The sequence below is a fragment of the Notothenia rossii genome, assembly GCF_949606895.1.
Source record: "Notothenia rossii genome assembly, chromosome: 5".
NCBI classification, from domain to species: Eukaryota; Metazoa; Chordata; class Actinopteri; order Perciformes; family Nototheniidae; genus Notothenia; species Notothenia rossii.
This window is the reverse complement of record NC_136903.1, coordinates 14,187,915-14,202,551: the sequence shown is the minus strand read 5'-3', so window position 1 is coordinate 14,202,551 and position 14,637 is coordinate 14,187,915. Positions and strand designations below refer to the sequence as shown.

At 38.5% G+C, this 14,637-nt stretch overlaps 2 protein-coding genes across 2 annotated transcripts; one reads left to right on the top strand and one right to left on the bottom strand.

Moving 5' to 3' along the window:
• Positions 1–760: 760 nt before the first annotated feature.
• On the bottom strand, positions 761–5,584 carry parp16 (poly (ADP-ribose) polymerase family, member 16). The gene is made up of 7 exons (XM_079684106.1): positions 5,458–5,584; positions 4,055–4,251; positions 3,211–3,348; positions 2,923–3,129; positions 2,551–2,722; positions 2,314–2,458; positions 761–1,700 (listed from the first exon to the last, which is right to left on the bottom strand). The coding sequence occupies exons 2-7, from the start codon at positions 4,241–4,243 to the stop codon at positions 1,565–1,567; spliced, it is 987 nt and encodes a 328-aa protein (XP_079540232.1). The 5' UTR covers positions 4,244–4,251; positions 5,458–5,584; the 3' UTR covers positions 761–1,564.
• A 1,068-nt stretch (positions 5,585–6,652) lies between these two features.
• scamp5a (secretory carrier membrane protein 5a) lies at positions 6,653–14,555 on the top strand. The gene is made up of 7 exons (XM_079684110.1): positions 6,653–6,885; positions 7,767–7,847; positions 7,939–8,058; positions 9,360–9,516; positions 9,602–9,703; positions 10,083–10,200; positions 11,933–14,555. Exons 2-7 carry the CDS (start codon positions 7,841–7,843, stop codon positions 12,179–12,181), a joined length of 753 nt encoding a protein of 250 aa, XP_079540236.1. The 5' UTR covers positions 6,653–6,885; positions 7,767–7,840; the 3' UTR covers positions 12,182–14,555.
• The last annotated feature ends 82 nt before the right edge of the window (positions 14,556–14,637 follow it).

Here is a 14,637-nt window from a genome sequence, read left to right as displayed (position 1 = left end):
AGGTAGTGTAATTGTTTATAAGGCTGGCTTTATTAGCACCAAATATGACATTTAATGCTTAAACTTCACAAACGTTTCTCTTTGTGAATTGTGTAAGTATGGTTGAACGAATAATTTCACTTTTTCAGTTATAAAATGGTCCTCTTACATGTTTATGGCAAACTATAAAACACCACCAACGTTCTCTTCTTTTGTATGTTTTTCTCTGCAAACACATTGTGACACCAGGTATTAGTAGGACTGTCTGTCACCAAAGCAGGCCGCCTGTGTTATCAATCCCATATAGCTGTCTCTTTTTTTCTTTTACTGATAAAAACATTGGATAACAAAGGACTGTTTGCATGCCAGAGGTAATAAATGTGCCCCTGTCTGAGGAAACCCATGTTAAAGTTTGAATACGACACAAAACAATAGAAAAGTACAATAGATGATTATGAAAGAGTGACCTTCAAGTATGCTTCATGTACGGGAAGCAGCTCGAACACGATTATTCTCACCATGCCTGCATAATGAGTGGTACTCATTTTAAGTCAAGCCACCATTTTGAAGATGTATTTAAAAAAGGTATAATAAGGAACTTCTCCGCATCGATAAGTATAATAACAAAATAAAAATACATTTTGTCGAGTTGTGTACTGTACTTACACAATCCAACAAGTTTCCCAAAGTTTTAGAACTTAGAGGAATGTGTCATTTAAATCAGGTAAAGACCAACTAAGTCAACTTTGAAACCAAATGAAATCACTCAAACCTGTGAAACTTTAATCAAAAGTATAGATTTATTAGTGTCCAAAATCGTAACAAAATTTCAGAACATTTAGGCTATAAGCCGATATACAGTTTACCTTCTTCACTATTATAAAGATATAGAAGAATATCTGAAGATTTGATAAACGAGGCTTTGTGGCCTTCCTATGATCCGTCATTATAAATACAGCATGTCAGCACAACTACAATAGCTGTCTCATATAGCTTTAATAAACCTAACCATTCTATTGAATACCTTAAAATTAGACTTAAATCATGACAAATTAAAAAGGTCCCTACCCACAACTGAGCAATACAAAATCATGAGACTAAAAGAGAAAATGTGGACATTGTCATTAGTGCCGTACCATCGGGTCCCAGACACAGATGAGTCAATGCAGTCAGTAAATGTGCTAATAACTCTCAGTAGGTTTACTTAAGACTTAAATCAATCAAAAGGAGAAGCTCTTTGCTGTGCAGTTATTTAAACGATATCTTTTTTTGGTTAGTAAGACTAAAACCACACAGCAACATTTCTGCTCTAAAAACAATCAAACCAAACTAATTACAGATGGAAAATTGCATAACATTTTCAAAATGCAAAATGGTTTTGATTCCCCGTTTCAATTTGATTCAAACATAATGTGATCCCAACAGCTACACTGAAAAGATCATGGGAATACAGTTATTATGGTTTTGTGAACAATGGAGAGAATGATTGTAGAGAGAAAACCGTATAAAAGGTGCATAAAACGTTATCTTTGCTCAGGCCTCCAGTCAGTCTGTGATCAGGAAGGCACTTCTGTCGGTTGTCTTGTCACCTGAACAGTCGGCTCCAAAAGGAAATGAAGGTGGTGGAGTTAAAGGCACCGATGAATATGAGCAGCAGGATGTAGAGACTCATCATGATGGCAAAATGGTGTCTGAGGAGCCAGGAGGTGCTGCGGGAACGCCTGGGGACAAAAACAAGAAGGACATCCTGTTTACCATAAAACCAAAAACAATGGCAAATACTGTTCTGGTTTTTTTCAGCAATCAATTTCTCAAGTATATTCTTTTTTTGTGTTAGTTTTTGTTTAGGCAACAACAAACATTGCAGAGTTTTTTGTGTATTTCTGCCAAACTGCTTTAAGTGTCTTTCTTTTAAAAGGACAGTACCAAATAGTTATAAGCAAAGATGCAACATTTTGTTTACATTCAACATTCAAATTAAGTTATATAATTAGTGAATTATGGACCATACTGCCAAAGATAAGAAGCATCCCCCAGTTTTTCTTATTCAATAACATATTCTTTGAATGACATTTGCGTTGTGGAGTGCCGTAGAAAGACAATGCTGTGTTTCTGTTCAACAGGAATGAGAACAAGTGGTTTTGGATCCTGCTTGCTTAGAGGAAGTGAACATTAAGTTGAACCTTTTTCCCACTTTCCCCATTGTGTTGCTCGGCAGCACTAGCAATGATTCATAAATATTTGCACTTAAAAGTATATTTTTAAGAAAGGTTCAAGTTGGCAAATAAATACTTGTTTCAGCATTTACATCATACACCCACAAGGGACTCGTACCTGGACAGGTGTCTCCTCTGAGAGTAAACTAGCAGGTACTTGACTCGCAGAAGCTGGTTGTTGGTGACCACAAAGTACTTCTGCGGTACGTCCCCTCCTTCGCTGTTCTTCGCTCTTGAGCGCTGGCGGTCGATGATTTCAGAATCTGAAAAGAAAAATGTGCGGGGAAATATCAAGCAATTAAAAAGTCTGTCTCATTGGAATTCACATGTGTTTGATTCTGCGTGATTTACACACCTTTTTTCTTCACTTGGCACTTAACATCTGGGTGATCAATGACTTCACACAAAGCGACACAGCTGAGCAGCGGACCCAGCAGACTCTCTCTCCAGCTGCTGCTGTGTGGACTGTAGAGGACGGCCATGCTGAGGTCACTGGTGAGGTAGGTCCCCTCGCCAAACACCGAGTTCTGCACACAGCGGCCACAAAATAAAACAACATGCTACGACGTGTCAGGCAGCAACAACAGAATATAAACCCTCCCTTATGTCATTTGTATCATATTGCATTATAAAAGTCCAAAAAGGAACATTTTTAGTATATTCCTCCTTAATAAAAACAGACGATTTTTGGGCAGAGGAGAAATGAACCAGCGATGACTTCACCAACCTTGTTGAGGTGACAGTGTAGCCCGTTGTGAATGATAGAGTGAAAGTTTTCCAGACGGCTCCCGTGGAATGCATAGAAGAGGTCTCTGCCCTCCCTCATCTTCTCAAACCTAGCGTTCATCTGATCACAGTACTCCAGCTCGAACAGGAAGTCAGGCACTGGCCCACAAGTTCCTTCATTTTGTGTGAGGTCACACAGTTTGGCATACTGGAAGAGATTCAAGAAACACACTGTGAAGATCAAAGCCATAACAATGAAATGTCTGTATGTGTAGTACTAGAGGTGTACCTCGTCTTTTTGCAGGGTCTTCACAGCAAAGCTCTTTGAGGAGAGGATCCAGTGTGTCAGAGCCAGATGATGATCTCCCTCTCTGGGTCGCAGTCTCACCAACTCTCTCACACCAGGCAAAGACTGCACATCTGCCAACTAGAAAAGTCAATTTTTTTGATGAACTGTATGTTTGTGATGTTTTCATAAACATTTGTCTGAAATGTTGCTATTTAATCCATTTGATATCATAAACATGCGCACAGAAACCAGTAAATAAATCTGTGATATACAGCATAAACTGTATATTTACCGTCACTCAAACTATTCCGAACGACTTTGGTTTTGGTATTTTTGATCAAATGTTAGAGACCTGCTCATTCAAAATGCCCTAAGGTTGACACAGATACAGCCTTTCATTCCTGAGAGCAATAACAGCTTCCTTTTGATCAGTATAATATATGCATCACATAACCACACTTAGGATGGCACACCTTTCACTAACCATTGTTTTTAAGTATTGCTTAACTGAAAGATCTCAGATTGTTATATGCTATATAAAAGAGTCCATACAGTTTTAATAGGAAATACATATGGTTTTGTTTGACATACTTTCCTAGCAACATGCATTGTTGCTATCTAAGAAGAATCTGCAAATCCACTTAATTGTTTTGAATATGTATCATTGTCATGTTCTTCCACTTCTTTACTGACACACTGCTGCCTCTAACAGCACATGACTGCCACCAAGTGAATGTGTATCACACCAACACTATACTCATTGGGTATAGGCAACTTGTGTTTTTAAGCATAAAGGTACAATAATGTTAATTCAAATGCTATTGAGTGGCACTATATATCTTACCAGCTCCTCAAAGTCCTTATTGTCACTACTTATGTATCTCGGGGGGAACGGTCTGAGCAAAGAGTCTCTCTTGTAGTTCTGTGCAGAGGCAACAAACAGGCTGCAGCGGAGGTCTGCTGCGACGGGGTCTCTGTGCAGACAGGAGCGCACCAGCTCTCTGACGGCCTCCGGGGGGAGCGGCGGCTGCATTCCCAGCACTTCAGAGAGAGGCGATAAGCCAGCACATAGGTCAGCACAGCCAAAACAAGTTAGGTGTTAACAGCACAGCTCATATGGCATGGCAGCATAAGCAAGAGTTACGAGAAGTAGATCAGTATTTTCATTGTTCATTTATCTTTAAACTTTTCTCAAATAATGTATTAATCGCTCAGTATTTATTAAATAGTGATAAATGCCCATTTAAATAACAATTTCCCAAACTGCCAAAGATATTCAGTTACATGTCGTTATATAGGTAAGTTAACACAAACAAACTTCAAACAAAGAAGCATGATATATGTGTTGCAATATATATATACACATCACAACTTATTGATTTTCTGTCAACCAAATAATCAACTATTTTTTTCAGCCCTTTCTTTAAAAAGCCCAACATGTGCGCAGGGGGGTGCATATTTTTCCTGAGGGAGGCATGTAAAGAATTACAGTAACACGTAGCAATATTATAAAATTGTAAATGCAAGTAAAACCTGTGCACATTATGGTGAAACAGTATGACTAACTGTAGAAAACAACTGTATACACTGTTATAAATAATAATATTAATTATGGCAAACTTAGTTCAATAAACCTATATTGCAGTATATATGGGTGGGTATATCTATCGGTTAATGGTAATTTGATGAACATAGATAGATTTTCCAATCTTCTCTGACTTTGAAGAAAATGCAGTTTCTTGTAGTAAAAAAACATTTTGGCATTGCACATACTGTAGCTTAGCTCGTTTCGAGGCTTTAGTGAACTGGCAAAGATAAGCTTATCTACTTATAACGGTTTAAAACCTATGTTTAAAACCCATGTATGTCACTTTTGTCAACATTTAACGTCTACTGTAACTTTTACGGTCAAAACTAACACGAAAACCGACACAAAAATTACAATGTATTCTTTTCCATATAGTTGTTTTCTGAGCTGACAACTCAGCTGGAAAGAACACTAGTTCCGGTTTCGGTGCCTGTGTTGTGAATGCTCTTCCCTTTACTAGCTTGGGAGATGGAAGCTAACGTTAGCTAAAATTAGCTTACCTACAACAAGTGAACATCTGCTAATTTAAACTAACTCATGATAACGCAGCATTGTCCAAATACTTTGAGATTCCAAAAATATCGAAAATACATTCCTGTTGAACACATACATATTTTACATGATACAAAAACGATGTTTATATAATTAAATGCCGTTACCTTGAGTGTGGCTCAACTCATAGCACTGCAGGAAGAGCTAACGTTAGCTTATGGAAATGCTGCGTTCAAGTACCTCAGAAATTTCGTACATGGACGAAATGTGAACACCATGGTTAACACAAACGTGGCAGAATGGAAATGCTTGTGTCTCTCCACGTCAGTAAATGAATGCAGGGGAAACGCCCACAAATACTGTTGAAAAATAAATAAAAACATAATATAAATACCATCGTTACATGTGTGTCATGTGTTTTTAATATCTATATATTATTTGATTACACTGATAAATAATTTTACGAGGATACCTGAAAGCAGCATTTATGACAGTGGACTGATGTGCAGAGAGTCGCTTCCACAACAGAATTAAAGGTCCTGCCCCAATAGCTGCTCAGAGCCATATATAAATAAATACTAACAGATATAAATACTGTTTATAATTATTATTATTATTATTATTATGAAAAGCAAAAAGCCTGACATTGTGATCTCTGAAAAAAAACACAATCATGTTAAGACTTGCTTTCATAATAAATCTGTAATACAGGTTTTGATTTTGGGTAAATACATGCAGTATGTTTGTGTGTCTTTTTTATTTTTCAGTCCTTTAAAGGCTTACCTTGATACTTTCTCCTTCACAATGTTTTTGTAATAATCCTAACCCTGGATAAACCAAACATATTCATTATTTATTCAAACCTTCCAACGTGATTTGTCCAATATTTAATCTCGGATTAATTATATCCAGTCTTGAATTGGACATATCCATGCCACCATTTCTGTCAGGATAGATAATAACTTTCTATTCTCAGTCCTTTCTAAAGACTATATGGGCTTTACATGTGTTACATTTGTATATTTGACTCTGTTTTATGTATGCAGCATATACACCATGGCCCATTTCTCGTATGTGTTAACCTACCTAGCAATACATCTGTTTCTGATTTTAATATTGTTTGTATATGTAGGACTGTCATGCATCTTCACATTTTGTGTTGTGTTGTTTGTAAAGCACTTTATTTAATGATGTGATAACAGGCAGCCAATCAGATGTGAATGAGTAATACCTCCTCTGACTTTCAGCACTGTGGACAGCATCATGAAGGGGCGGGGCTTGATGAAACCTTCCTGCTTTTTGATTGGTCGGTTGAGGCCAGCAACAAATCCCATTGTTTTGTGCCTGGGGCCCTGATGCTGTGCAGGCGGGTAAAGCAGCGGATAGGGGGGGTGTATGTGCGTAAAGAAAAGACCTCGCGTCACGTGACCGCCTCTTACACCCAAACCCGTCATTTGAGGAATAACGTAACATCTTTCTATTTTAGCAGCGCCAGATGCAATCGTTTTCTTCAGTGTGTTTTCATGCAGATTAACAATAGCATGCTATTTAAACGAACGGAGGGAATTTAGCCACATTCTCGCACTGAGCTGGAGGTAAGGCGTTTTAATCAATGCATTTTCATTCATAGCAGGAAGAGGAGATACGATGTATTAAAATTAATTGTAGCTTTTGTAACGCATATAGAATGTATATCCATGGTGGTATATTGAGAGGACTTCGGGTTTGACCTGCTCGGTGTCCGGATGAAGAGTAAGCACCGATGCACCGTGTCGCACAGGCTGAAGGACGCTTCTCCATCGCCTGTGGGATCACGATGCACTGTGCCCCTCTGCAGCATCACTGCCATCCGCCGACAGAAACACACATAGGACACCGTTTAAGCATCAAATGCATGAAAAATAAACCAGGATCAGTCTGTTTTTCTAGGCAGAGATTGCAATACTTTGTGGCAGAAAGATGCCCTTCAAAGTTCTACCTACATCCCCCATCATATGCATTGAAATATGGCTTACAAACACAGCCACATACCGTGGAAGTAGGTTGATTATAGCCTATTGGAAGGTTTTAGAGCTAAACAAATACATATCCATCATCCGGTAGGTCTATAGTCCAATTTGTGAAGTGTGTAGGCCTGTAACGCCTGTTGTGCACACATAGGTTATGAATACATTTTGGGAATCACGACAAGGCCACCCTGTTTCACACGGCGCGGATTACAGCTGTAGTATGTGGCCCAGAAACATGTCTGTCATTGTCGATTGTAATGAATCGCGCAACAATAAGGGTGGATGCTCTATAAGGGATGGCGGTACCACATTTAATCAAATCATGTAAGGATTTAAGGTATTTTATTCGAGGGAAGTGTGTGCATGCATCCACAGGAAGGCCTATGGAGGAATGTGGCCCTGCTGTCTTCAAGGAGAGCAGTGAGTGATATTGCACTTAATAAAACAGCTCTGTTCTCTCTCTGCAGTTTGGTTTGCAAGGAAGCTGAGATTGAAGTTTTTTTGCCTGCTTGGAAGTGGAGAAAAATACTGAACGGTCATCATGGCAGGTAATCTCTCTGTTCAACTGCATAGTGTGCATGTGAGTCTAAAAACATCAGCCCACTTAATTTAATCATTGAACTGTGTCTTGTGCCCTAGAAAACAACTTCCCTCCCCTGCCTCGATTCATCCCTCTCAGGCCGTGTTTTTACCAAGACTTCAATGAGATCCCAGACCAGCATCGCACCATGTGCAAACGGCTCTACTACCTATGGATCTGTGAGTGTACCTGCAGTATAAAATGGTGTATTGAGCTGCAGGACAGTACTACATGCACATTGTTTACTACAGCTCAAGTTTAAGTATGTTGTATGCATCATAGTACAAACTGTTAACCTGCCCACTGCTCCTGTGTTCTCATGCCGTGTTACTTTGTTTTACCCAAAACATCATGAGAACTAAACTAAACATCAGAGACACTCAAACGTGGCTGTGAGACCAGATGGACCGGTCTCATTGTCCGGCACAGAGCCATTTTAATATATTAACTAGGCTTTTTGTGCATTTTTGTGCCAAGTCTGGAAAAATGGTGTCCAAGTTTGTTAGCTTAGGTTGATTTTAATCAGGTTGGTCAGCAGAAAATGACTGATTTAAAATGTTACGGGTTATTTGAAGCCAATTTCTCTGGCTCCAGCTCCTTAAATGTTACATTTCTTCAGATTTATTTTGTTACAAATGATTAAAGATCAAATATATTGAGTCTTGGTTAAAAAACAAACAAGAAATGTTAGGACATCTCAGTCATACACTCGTTACACCAAACTATGTATCTATTAAACAAGGAAATAACTGATAGCTTAAAGGGACCCTATGATCATTTGCAGGTTTAAAGCGCAGTCTGCTCTGATTGGTTAGCTGGCCGGCTCTGTTCTGATTGGTCAACCACTTAGAGATGTCCCGCCCCTTAGCCTAACACAAACGTGTTGGAGCACTAGCCATTAGAAGTGCAAGTGTTACATGGTGATGTCACTATATTACAGAAGTAAAAAAATGACTACTATTGAGGTGTTTCAGTCGGGGGGGGGGGGGGGGGGGGGGGGGAGTGTGGTAGAGAAACTCCCTCTGGCAGGACGTTTGGGATTTTGCAGACCATTTACTTTAACAAAAAACGATAGAACACTACTACGGGAAAGGGAAAACACCGAAAAGCATGAAAGCTTGATCTTTTAAGAAAAATCACAAGTTGCAGCCTTTAGTGGTCACATTACATAATAGTAATGTGTCGATTTGTAATATCATGGTATCTCTTTCATTGCCACATAGGTTCTGCCATTTGAAAACAAGAATGTAAGTCTGCTGGAATAAGTAGATTAGTTTGGTACTTGTAGAAACTGTGTGCTGCTTCATTATAGCGTTAATATAGAACTGAAAGTGTGGTGTTTAGTATTTACTGAGATTGGTAGTGATTCACTCCTTCTGAATTATGAGTAATGCAGTCTGTGGGATATTCACTGAAGAGGCTTTTGTCTTCAGTCTGCCATGTTATGGTCATCATCGCTCCTTCTCTGTGATGTTGACAGTGAATAGCGCCACACTGGCTATTAATCTGATTGGCTGTCTGGCGTGGATGTGTGGAGGTGGCGGAGCAACCAATTTCGGGATGGCCATCCTGTGGCTCATCCTCTTCACCCCCTGCTCCTACGTGTGCTGGTTCAGGCCCATCTACAAGGCCTTCAAGTAAGCTATTCCCGCTCCGACCCTACTCATCACTCTGCACCTGCTGTTCTGCTGAATCACATCATTTCTGATTCTCCCTGTGCAGAACCGACAGCTCCTTCAACTTCATGGCTTTCTTCTTCGTCTTCATGGCCCAGGTGGTGATCAGTATCATCCAGACTGTTGGCATACCAGGCTGGGGAGTGTGGTAAGAGCTTTGACTAACACAGATATGTAATGTGTTTGATATGAAGCGTAAATAAAAATGGGTTAACGAGTTAAAGAAAGTAAACACCCTTTTCTAGAGTTTATTCACCCATCTGCACGTTTGATTAACATTTTATAGTAACCATCATTCATTAATTGTAAATGATAGTTTATACATTTTTTGTTAAAGGACAATACAATTAGAATTAATGATACTTAAGTTTATTTAGGAATGGTATCATTTTGTTAATGTACTATAGTATTTCTTAAAGATTACCAAATTGCTAATACATTTTTTTTTTAAACCAGGTTTTAAATATTCCTTGTTTCATGAGTGCCTTGCCTTAACATTTTACTGACTCTTCTTTTGCTCCCATCAGTGGCTGGCTGGCTACTATCACGTTCTTCAGCACCAACGTCGGCTCAGCTGTGGTCATGCTGATTCCCACCATCATGTTCACTGCCGTGGCTGTTCTGTCCTTCATCGCCCTCACAAAGGTAACCTTTCCTACCTAACCTAAGTCATTTAACCTCCTGGGACCCGAGGAAAAAAAGTGTCTTCCAATTTCCTTTTTTTTGTGATTTCCTGTATTTAGGGTTAAAAAGCAATTTAATTTTTTTTTTTAATTTAATTACATTTTTAAATGTTACAGTATGTCCACTGTAGAGGACGTCGGGACCAGTTTGAAAAGACAGCCAAAATTAACAGATATTAATACAATAATATATTCACCTTTATTTAAAACATGAATAAGTAATTGATCTAAACATTGCTGTTTATTTGGTGACTAAAAAACTAGTTTGGCTTTTGGTGAATCTTTCCAGATCTTCAAAGACTTTGTAGTCAATGTAGTGGGAAAAGTACCTCATTGACTCCAGTCGGCACGGGCTGTAGGGTCATCTTGACTAGTTGTATGGATGTGGTCTCCATTTGACCATGCTCATAGAAACAAAGCTGGCATTCCTGAGGCAATTCTCCTTTTTCATGGCTCCACTTAAAATAAAAACAACAATAAGACATACGTGCTACTCTTGGCCCACAGACATGTCTTTCCAGCTCGTCCCTATCTGTCTCTCTGTCTGTATCTGTGCGCTCATGGAGCCTCCTGCATCTTTCCCCCCTTCTTCTTGACCCTCTTTTATCCCAGGTGTGAAATCCTCATCTCTCTCATTATCTGAGAGCTCAAAATCTGAATCTCCCTTAACTATCTGGTACAGAAAATGTCTGCTTCAGTTCCGTCTCCTGCAACAATATTGAGTCATTAAGTCCATGAAGATGGTCCTGACGTCCACTAGGATGGACATTTATAAAAGAGCTGTTATTTGAAAACTTTAATTATTTAATTGCTTTCAGAACTAATTATATATTTCCTCACATGTTAATAAACAAGAACATATATGATTTTCATGGTAACAATTACAATTATTCAACAATAACTGCTATATAATAATTCTTCTATAACATTTTGTTTTTGGTATGCCAGCCATTTTTGATGAAAAGAAAGAGGAACTTCCCAGCATGCAATTTTAACCAATGACATATCACTGGAAAGACCAGGATGTCCTGTGTACAGTAAATCAGGGATTGATAGAGTAGCTCAAAAGAGTAAAAGGAGATGCATGTTAACAAAATGTCCACTACAGTGAACATTTTCAATGGGCTGGGTCCCAGGAGGTTTTAATCTTCTTCTTTACTTTTCTAAAAACATAAATGCTTTCATTGGCTAAAAGTCTCTTTAATATATAATCATACTATTATTCTACATTTTTCAAAGAGGTTAACACCGTTTTTGATGTTAGTGGAAACCGCTTCATGCCTAAGGGTGGGCTTGAAGAAATAGTTAACTTTTTAGGTCCAGTGTTTTGCGAGGAAACGTTATTCCACTTAGATTTAGCCAACTAGGCTACCTAGCTTTGACTCAGAGTGGAAGCTTTTTAATCTAGATTGCTTGTAAACCTGACCAATATTGAAGCCTCATATCAGCCAAATAGTTAGTTTGATTGCATTAAATACAAAATACAAAATGAATGGAGAGATACCACCCTCTTAAATTATGATTGCCCCTAATAGGAGCCCCACCAACACATTGTGCTAGAGCACCAGCTGTGATTCCAGGTCTTGCTCAGTGCCATGTATCATGAAATAATATCACGTTTTTTTCAAAACCAATTTTTAACACTGTTTTGTAAAGATGTTAAAATACCTTTTGAAATACAATTGTTCTTGCAGGTTCATAACCTCTACCGAGGCAGTGGCGGCAGCATGGGTAAGGCCCAGGAGGAGTGGGCCACTGGGGCCTGGAAGAACCCCCACGTCCAGGAAGCAGCTCAGCAGGCGGCCATGGGAGCCGCGCAGGGGGCCATGCAGCAGGGGGCCATGCAGCAGGGGGGCATGCAGCAGGGGGGCATGCAGCAGGGGGGCATGCAGCAGAACCAGTACTCAGCAGCTCCCACCTACAACTACGACGAACCGATGTAGGGCGGAGGAGGGGGCCATGCTGCCGAGTGGGAGAGATAAAAAGGGATCAATTAAGAACACAATTCAGAATTAGGTGCCCTTCATTATAACACTGTACAAGCTGAATCAAACCAGAACAAGGTAGAGAAAAGTCATGTTCTTAGTTGAAGCGTACTTTTATTAAATTCTTATAGACGTGGGATTTAATTAAATAAGTCAGTAAAACTATTCTCTGAGCTTCATCAGTTTATTCTGGTAGGTTCATCTGTTGTCATCACAGAGTGACCTCTCTTCCTCTGCCTGTGTCACACTTTTGAAACATCTTTTAATTCATTTGAATGTGTTTTTTTCAAATGTACTTAAGTACAAGAGTGTTTAATTTCATTAGTCTTGAAAGACACCAAATGCTAAAAACTGGCCAATGTGATAACTATACGTAAATGTTTGTTGTTGAATTTGTCCTAAATCTGGACAGTAGAATCAGAATTTCAAAATATAAAAAAATAAGAATTAGTCGGAAGATGAATTAAAGGGATACCAACATTTTTCTCGATTTCCATCAGGAATATTTGCTGAAAAGAATATCTATTACCAAATGCATCAGGCAATTATTTTCCTAACTCAAGAACTTTCAAATAACAGATTTTTTTTTTTTTTACATGTTTTGGTGTCCTGATTCTGTTTTTCTTTACTCTGTGTCAGCGAAGCTTTCATTTTAATTCTCAGGAAAGGTTTAATAGCTGGGTTTAAATTCTACCTGTAAAGCCCTAAGAAGGTGTCTGCCTTTAGTACCCATATGGTTATGTGTGGAGTGGGTTTCAGTCAAATAAATGATTATTATACATGTTAAAGTGAAGCACATGCAGCATTTAGGATTGCGGTTCATTGGATAAAACATTCCAAATCGACAGTGTACAGGTGAAAAGAGAAAGAAAACCAAAACACGAGCAGGTTGGACTTACACTAAATATTATATTGATAATCATTGTTGTAGGTGGTCATAGCATTGTATGAAGTGATGGATGTTCTCACCCATTTGGCAAATTCTCCCACTTATCCCTCCATGTAAATGCTTCAATAACTACTTGTTTCTAAGCTCTGGATTTCAGGCCTTAGTGTGTCATTCCGTGGCTGTCGGTGTTATTCTATGAGTAGGTGTAATATGACATTTATATAAAAGAAAAAATGAAGACAATTATTTCTTTATGAGGGGAAACTGAAGGAGAGAATATTTATGTGTTGCTGTTTAGTCCGAAACTCAAGTCAAGACTCAGTAGTGGGTTATTACAGTAAAACAGTGTTAGAGTTGAAAACAGATGTGAAGATTTGTGACTGAATGCTCGTTATTTCAATCCAGTGAGTCGTCTCGTCTGATTGTGATGGTGTGGTATTCAATGGGCTGTTTGTTGTTTTACTTTTCAGTTGTTGTCTTTTTCTACCGTCCTGTTATTGTTTCATGTATTTTGGATGATGTGTGGATGAGTTTGAAGCACATGTTCTTTGTGTCTTTCCATGGCTGTGGGTAACAGATTTTGAGTTTTGTTTATTATTATTTTTTAAACGTTAGATGTTTTGCACCTGTTGACATCGGTGCAACTTAAATACATAGTGGATCACAGTCGAGCAATACTAACAGAAATATAGTAAGCAGTAGAATGAATAAGATCAGGCATCCTTTGCAGGCTTCAAATATAGACATTTAGAGTAACAACCATAACATAAACTGTTATGGATGGAAAATGGACCTGTTTTCAAGCTGGACACTACAAGTATAATTTTACACCTGCAAAACATTGTCAACAGCAAATGCACATACAGTAGTTATGAAGTGTAACCCTAGACAGTACCATCCACACGCTCATCTATTAGCAACTGCACAACGTTTAGCTGATCAGTTCTATAAATTAAGTGTGAAGTCTGCACAAAGATGAACAAAACAAGTACTTTGCCTTTGTGTAGTAAGTGGTCAAGGTGAATTTTGGATCTGCCATATGTACATACTGCACAGATAATGTGATTATGGAAACGACAGCTGTATAGTTATTGTGCAGCAGGAACTGCAGTGCATTTGATATACTACTGATACTCTGCATTTTATGTATCAAAGCTTCTTCAAAGCCATTTCCCATTAAGTTCACCATGTTCCCACATGTACTGTATGTTGTTTGATATGTATTATCATGTACTATACCATAGCTAGATATAACTATATAATGACTGGGGTAAATACTTGCCATGGAAAACAAATTCAATAGAAATATGCTCTTATTAGCTGAATGAAACATTTGAGGAGGCTGTGTCTCCATGAGTGACGTAAATGAGGAATACATTTTTGTGTATTACTTTTTGTATTATTTGGTTTTACCCTAATATATATTAAACAGTTATTGTTGCATCCTGTTTTGTTATTTCATGCATGTGATGTTGTAGATGAAACATGGATCTAATTGGGTTATTTGTTGGACAACACAAACAAT

Excerpts from the sequence above, each read along its gene's own strand:
- parp16 (XM_079684106.1), bottom strand. The coding sequence starts at position 4,243 with ATGCAGCCGCCGCTCCCCCCGGAGGCCGTCAGAGAGCTGGTGCGCTCC. Across the intron at positions 3,349-4,054 it reads ATAAGGACTTTGAGGAGCTG|TTGGCAGATGTGCAGTCTTT; the intron begins GTAAGATATATA and ends TGACTTTTCTAG. Across the intron at positions 1,701-2,313 it reads CAGAGGAGACACCTGTCCAG|GCGTTCCCGCAGCACCTCCT; the intron begins GTACGAGTCCCT and ends TTTTGTCCCCAG.
- scamp5a (XM_079684110.1), top strand. Across the intron at positions 8,059-9,359 it reads GCTCTACTACCTATGGATCT|TGAATAGCGCCACACTGGCT; the intron begins GTGAGTGTACCT and ends TGATGTTGACAG. Across the intron at positions 10,201-11,932 it reads CCTTCATCGCCCTCACAAAG|GTTCATAACCTCTACCGAGG; the intron begins GTAACCTTTCCT and ends TTGTTCTTGCAG.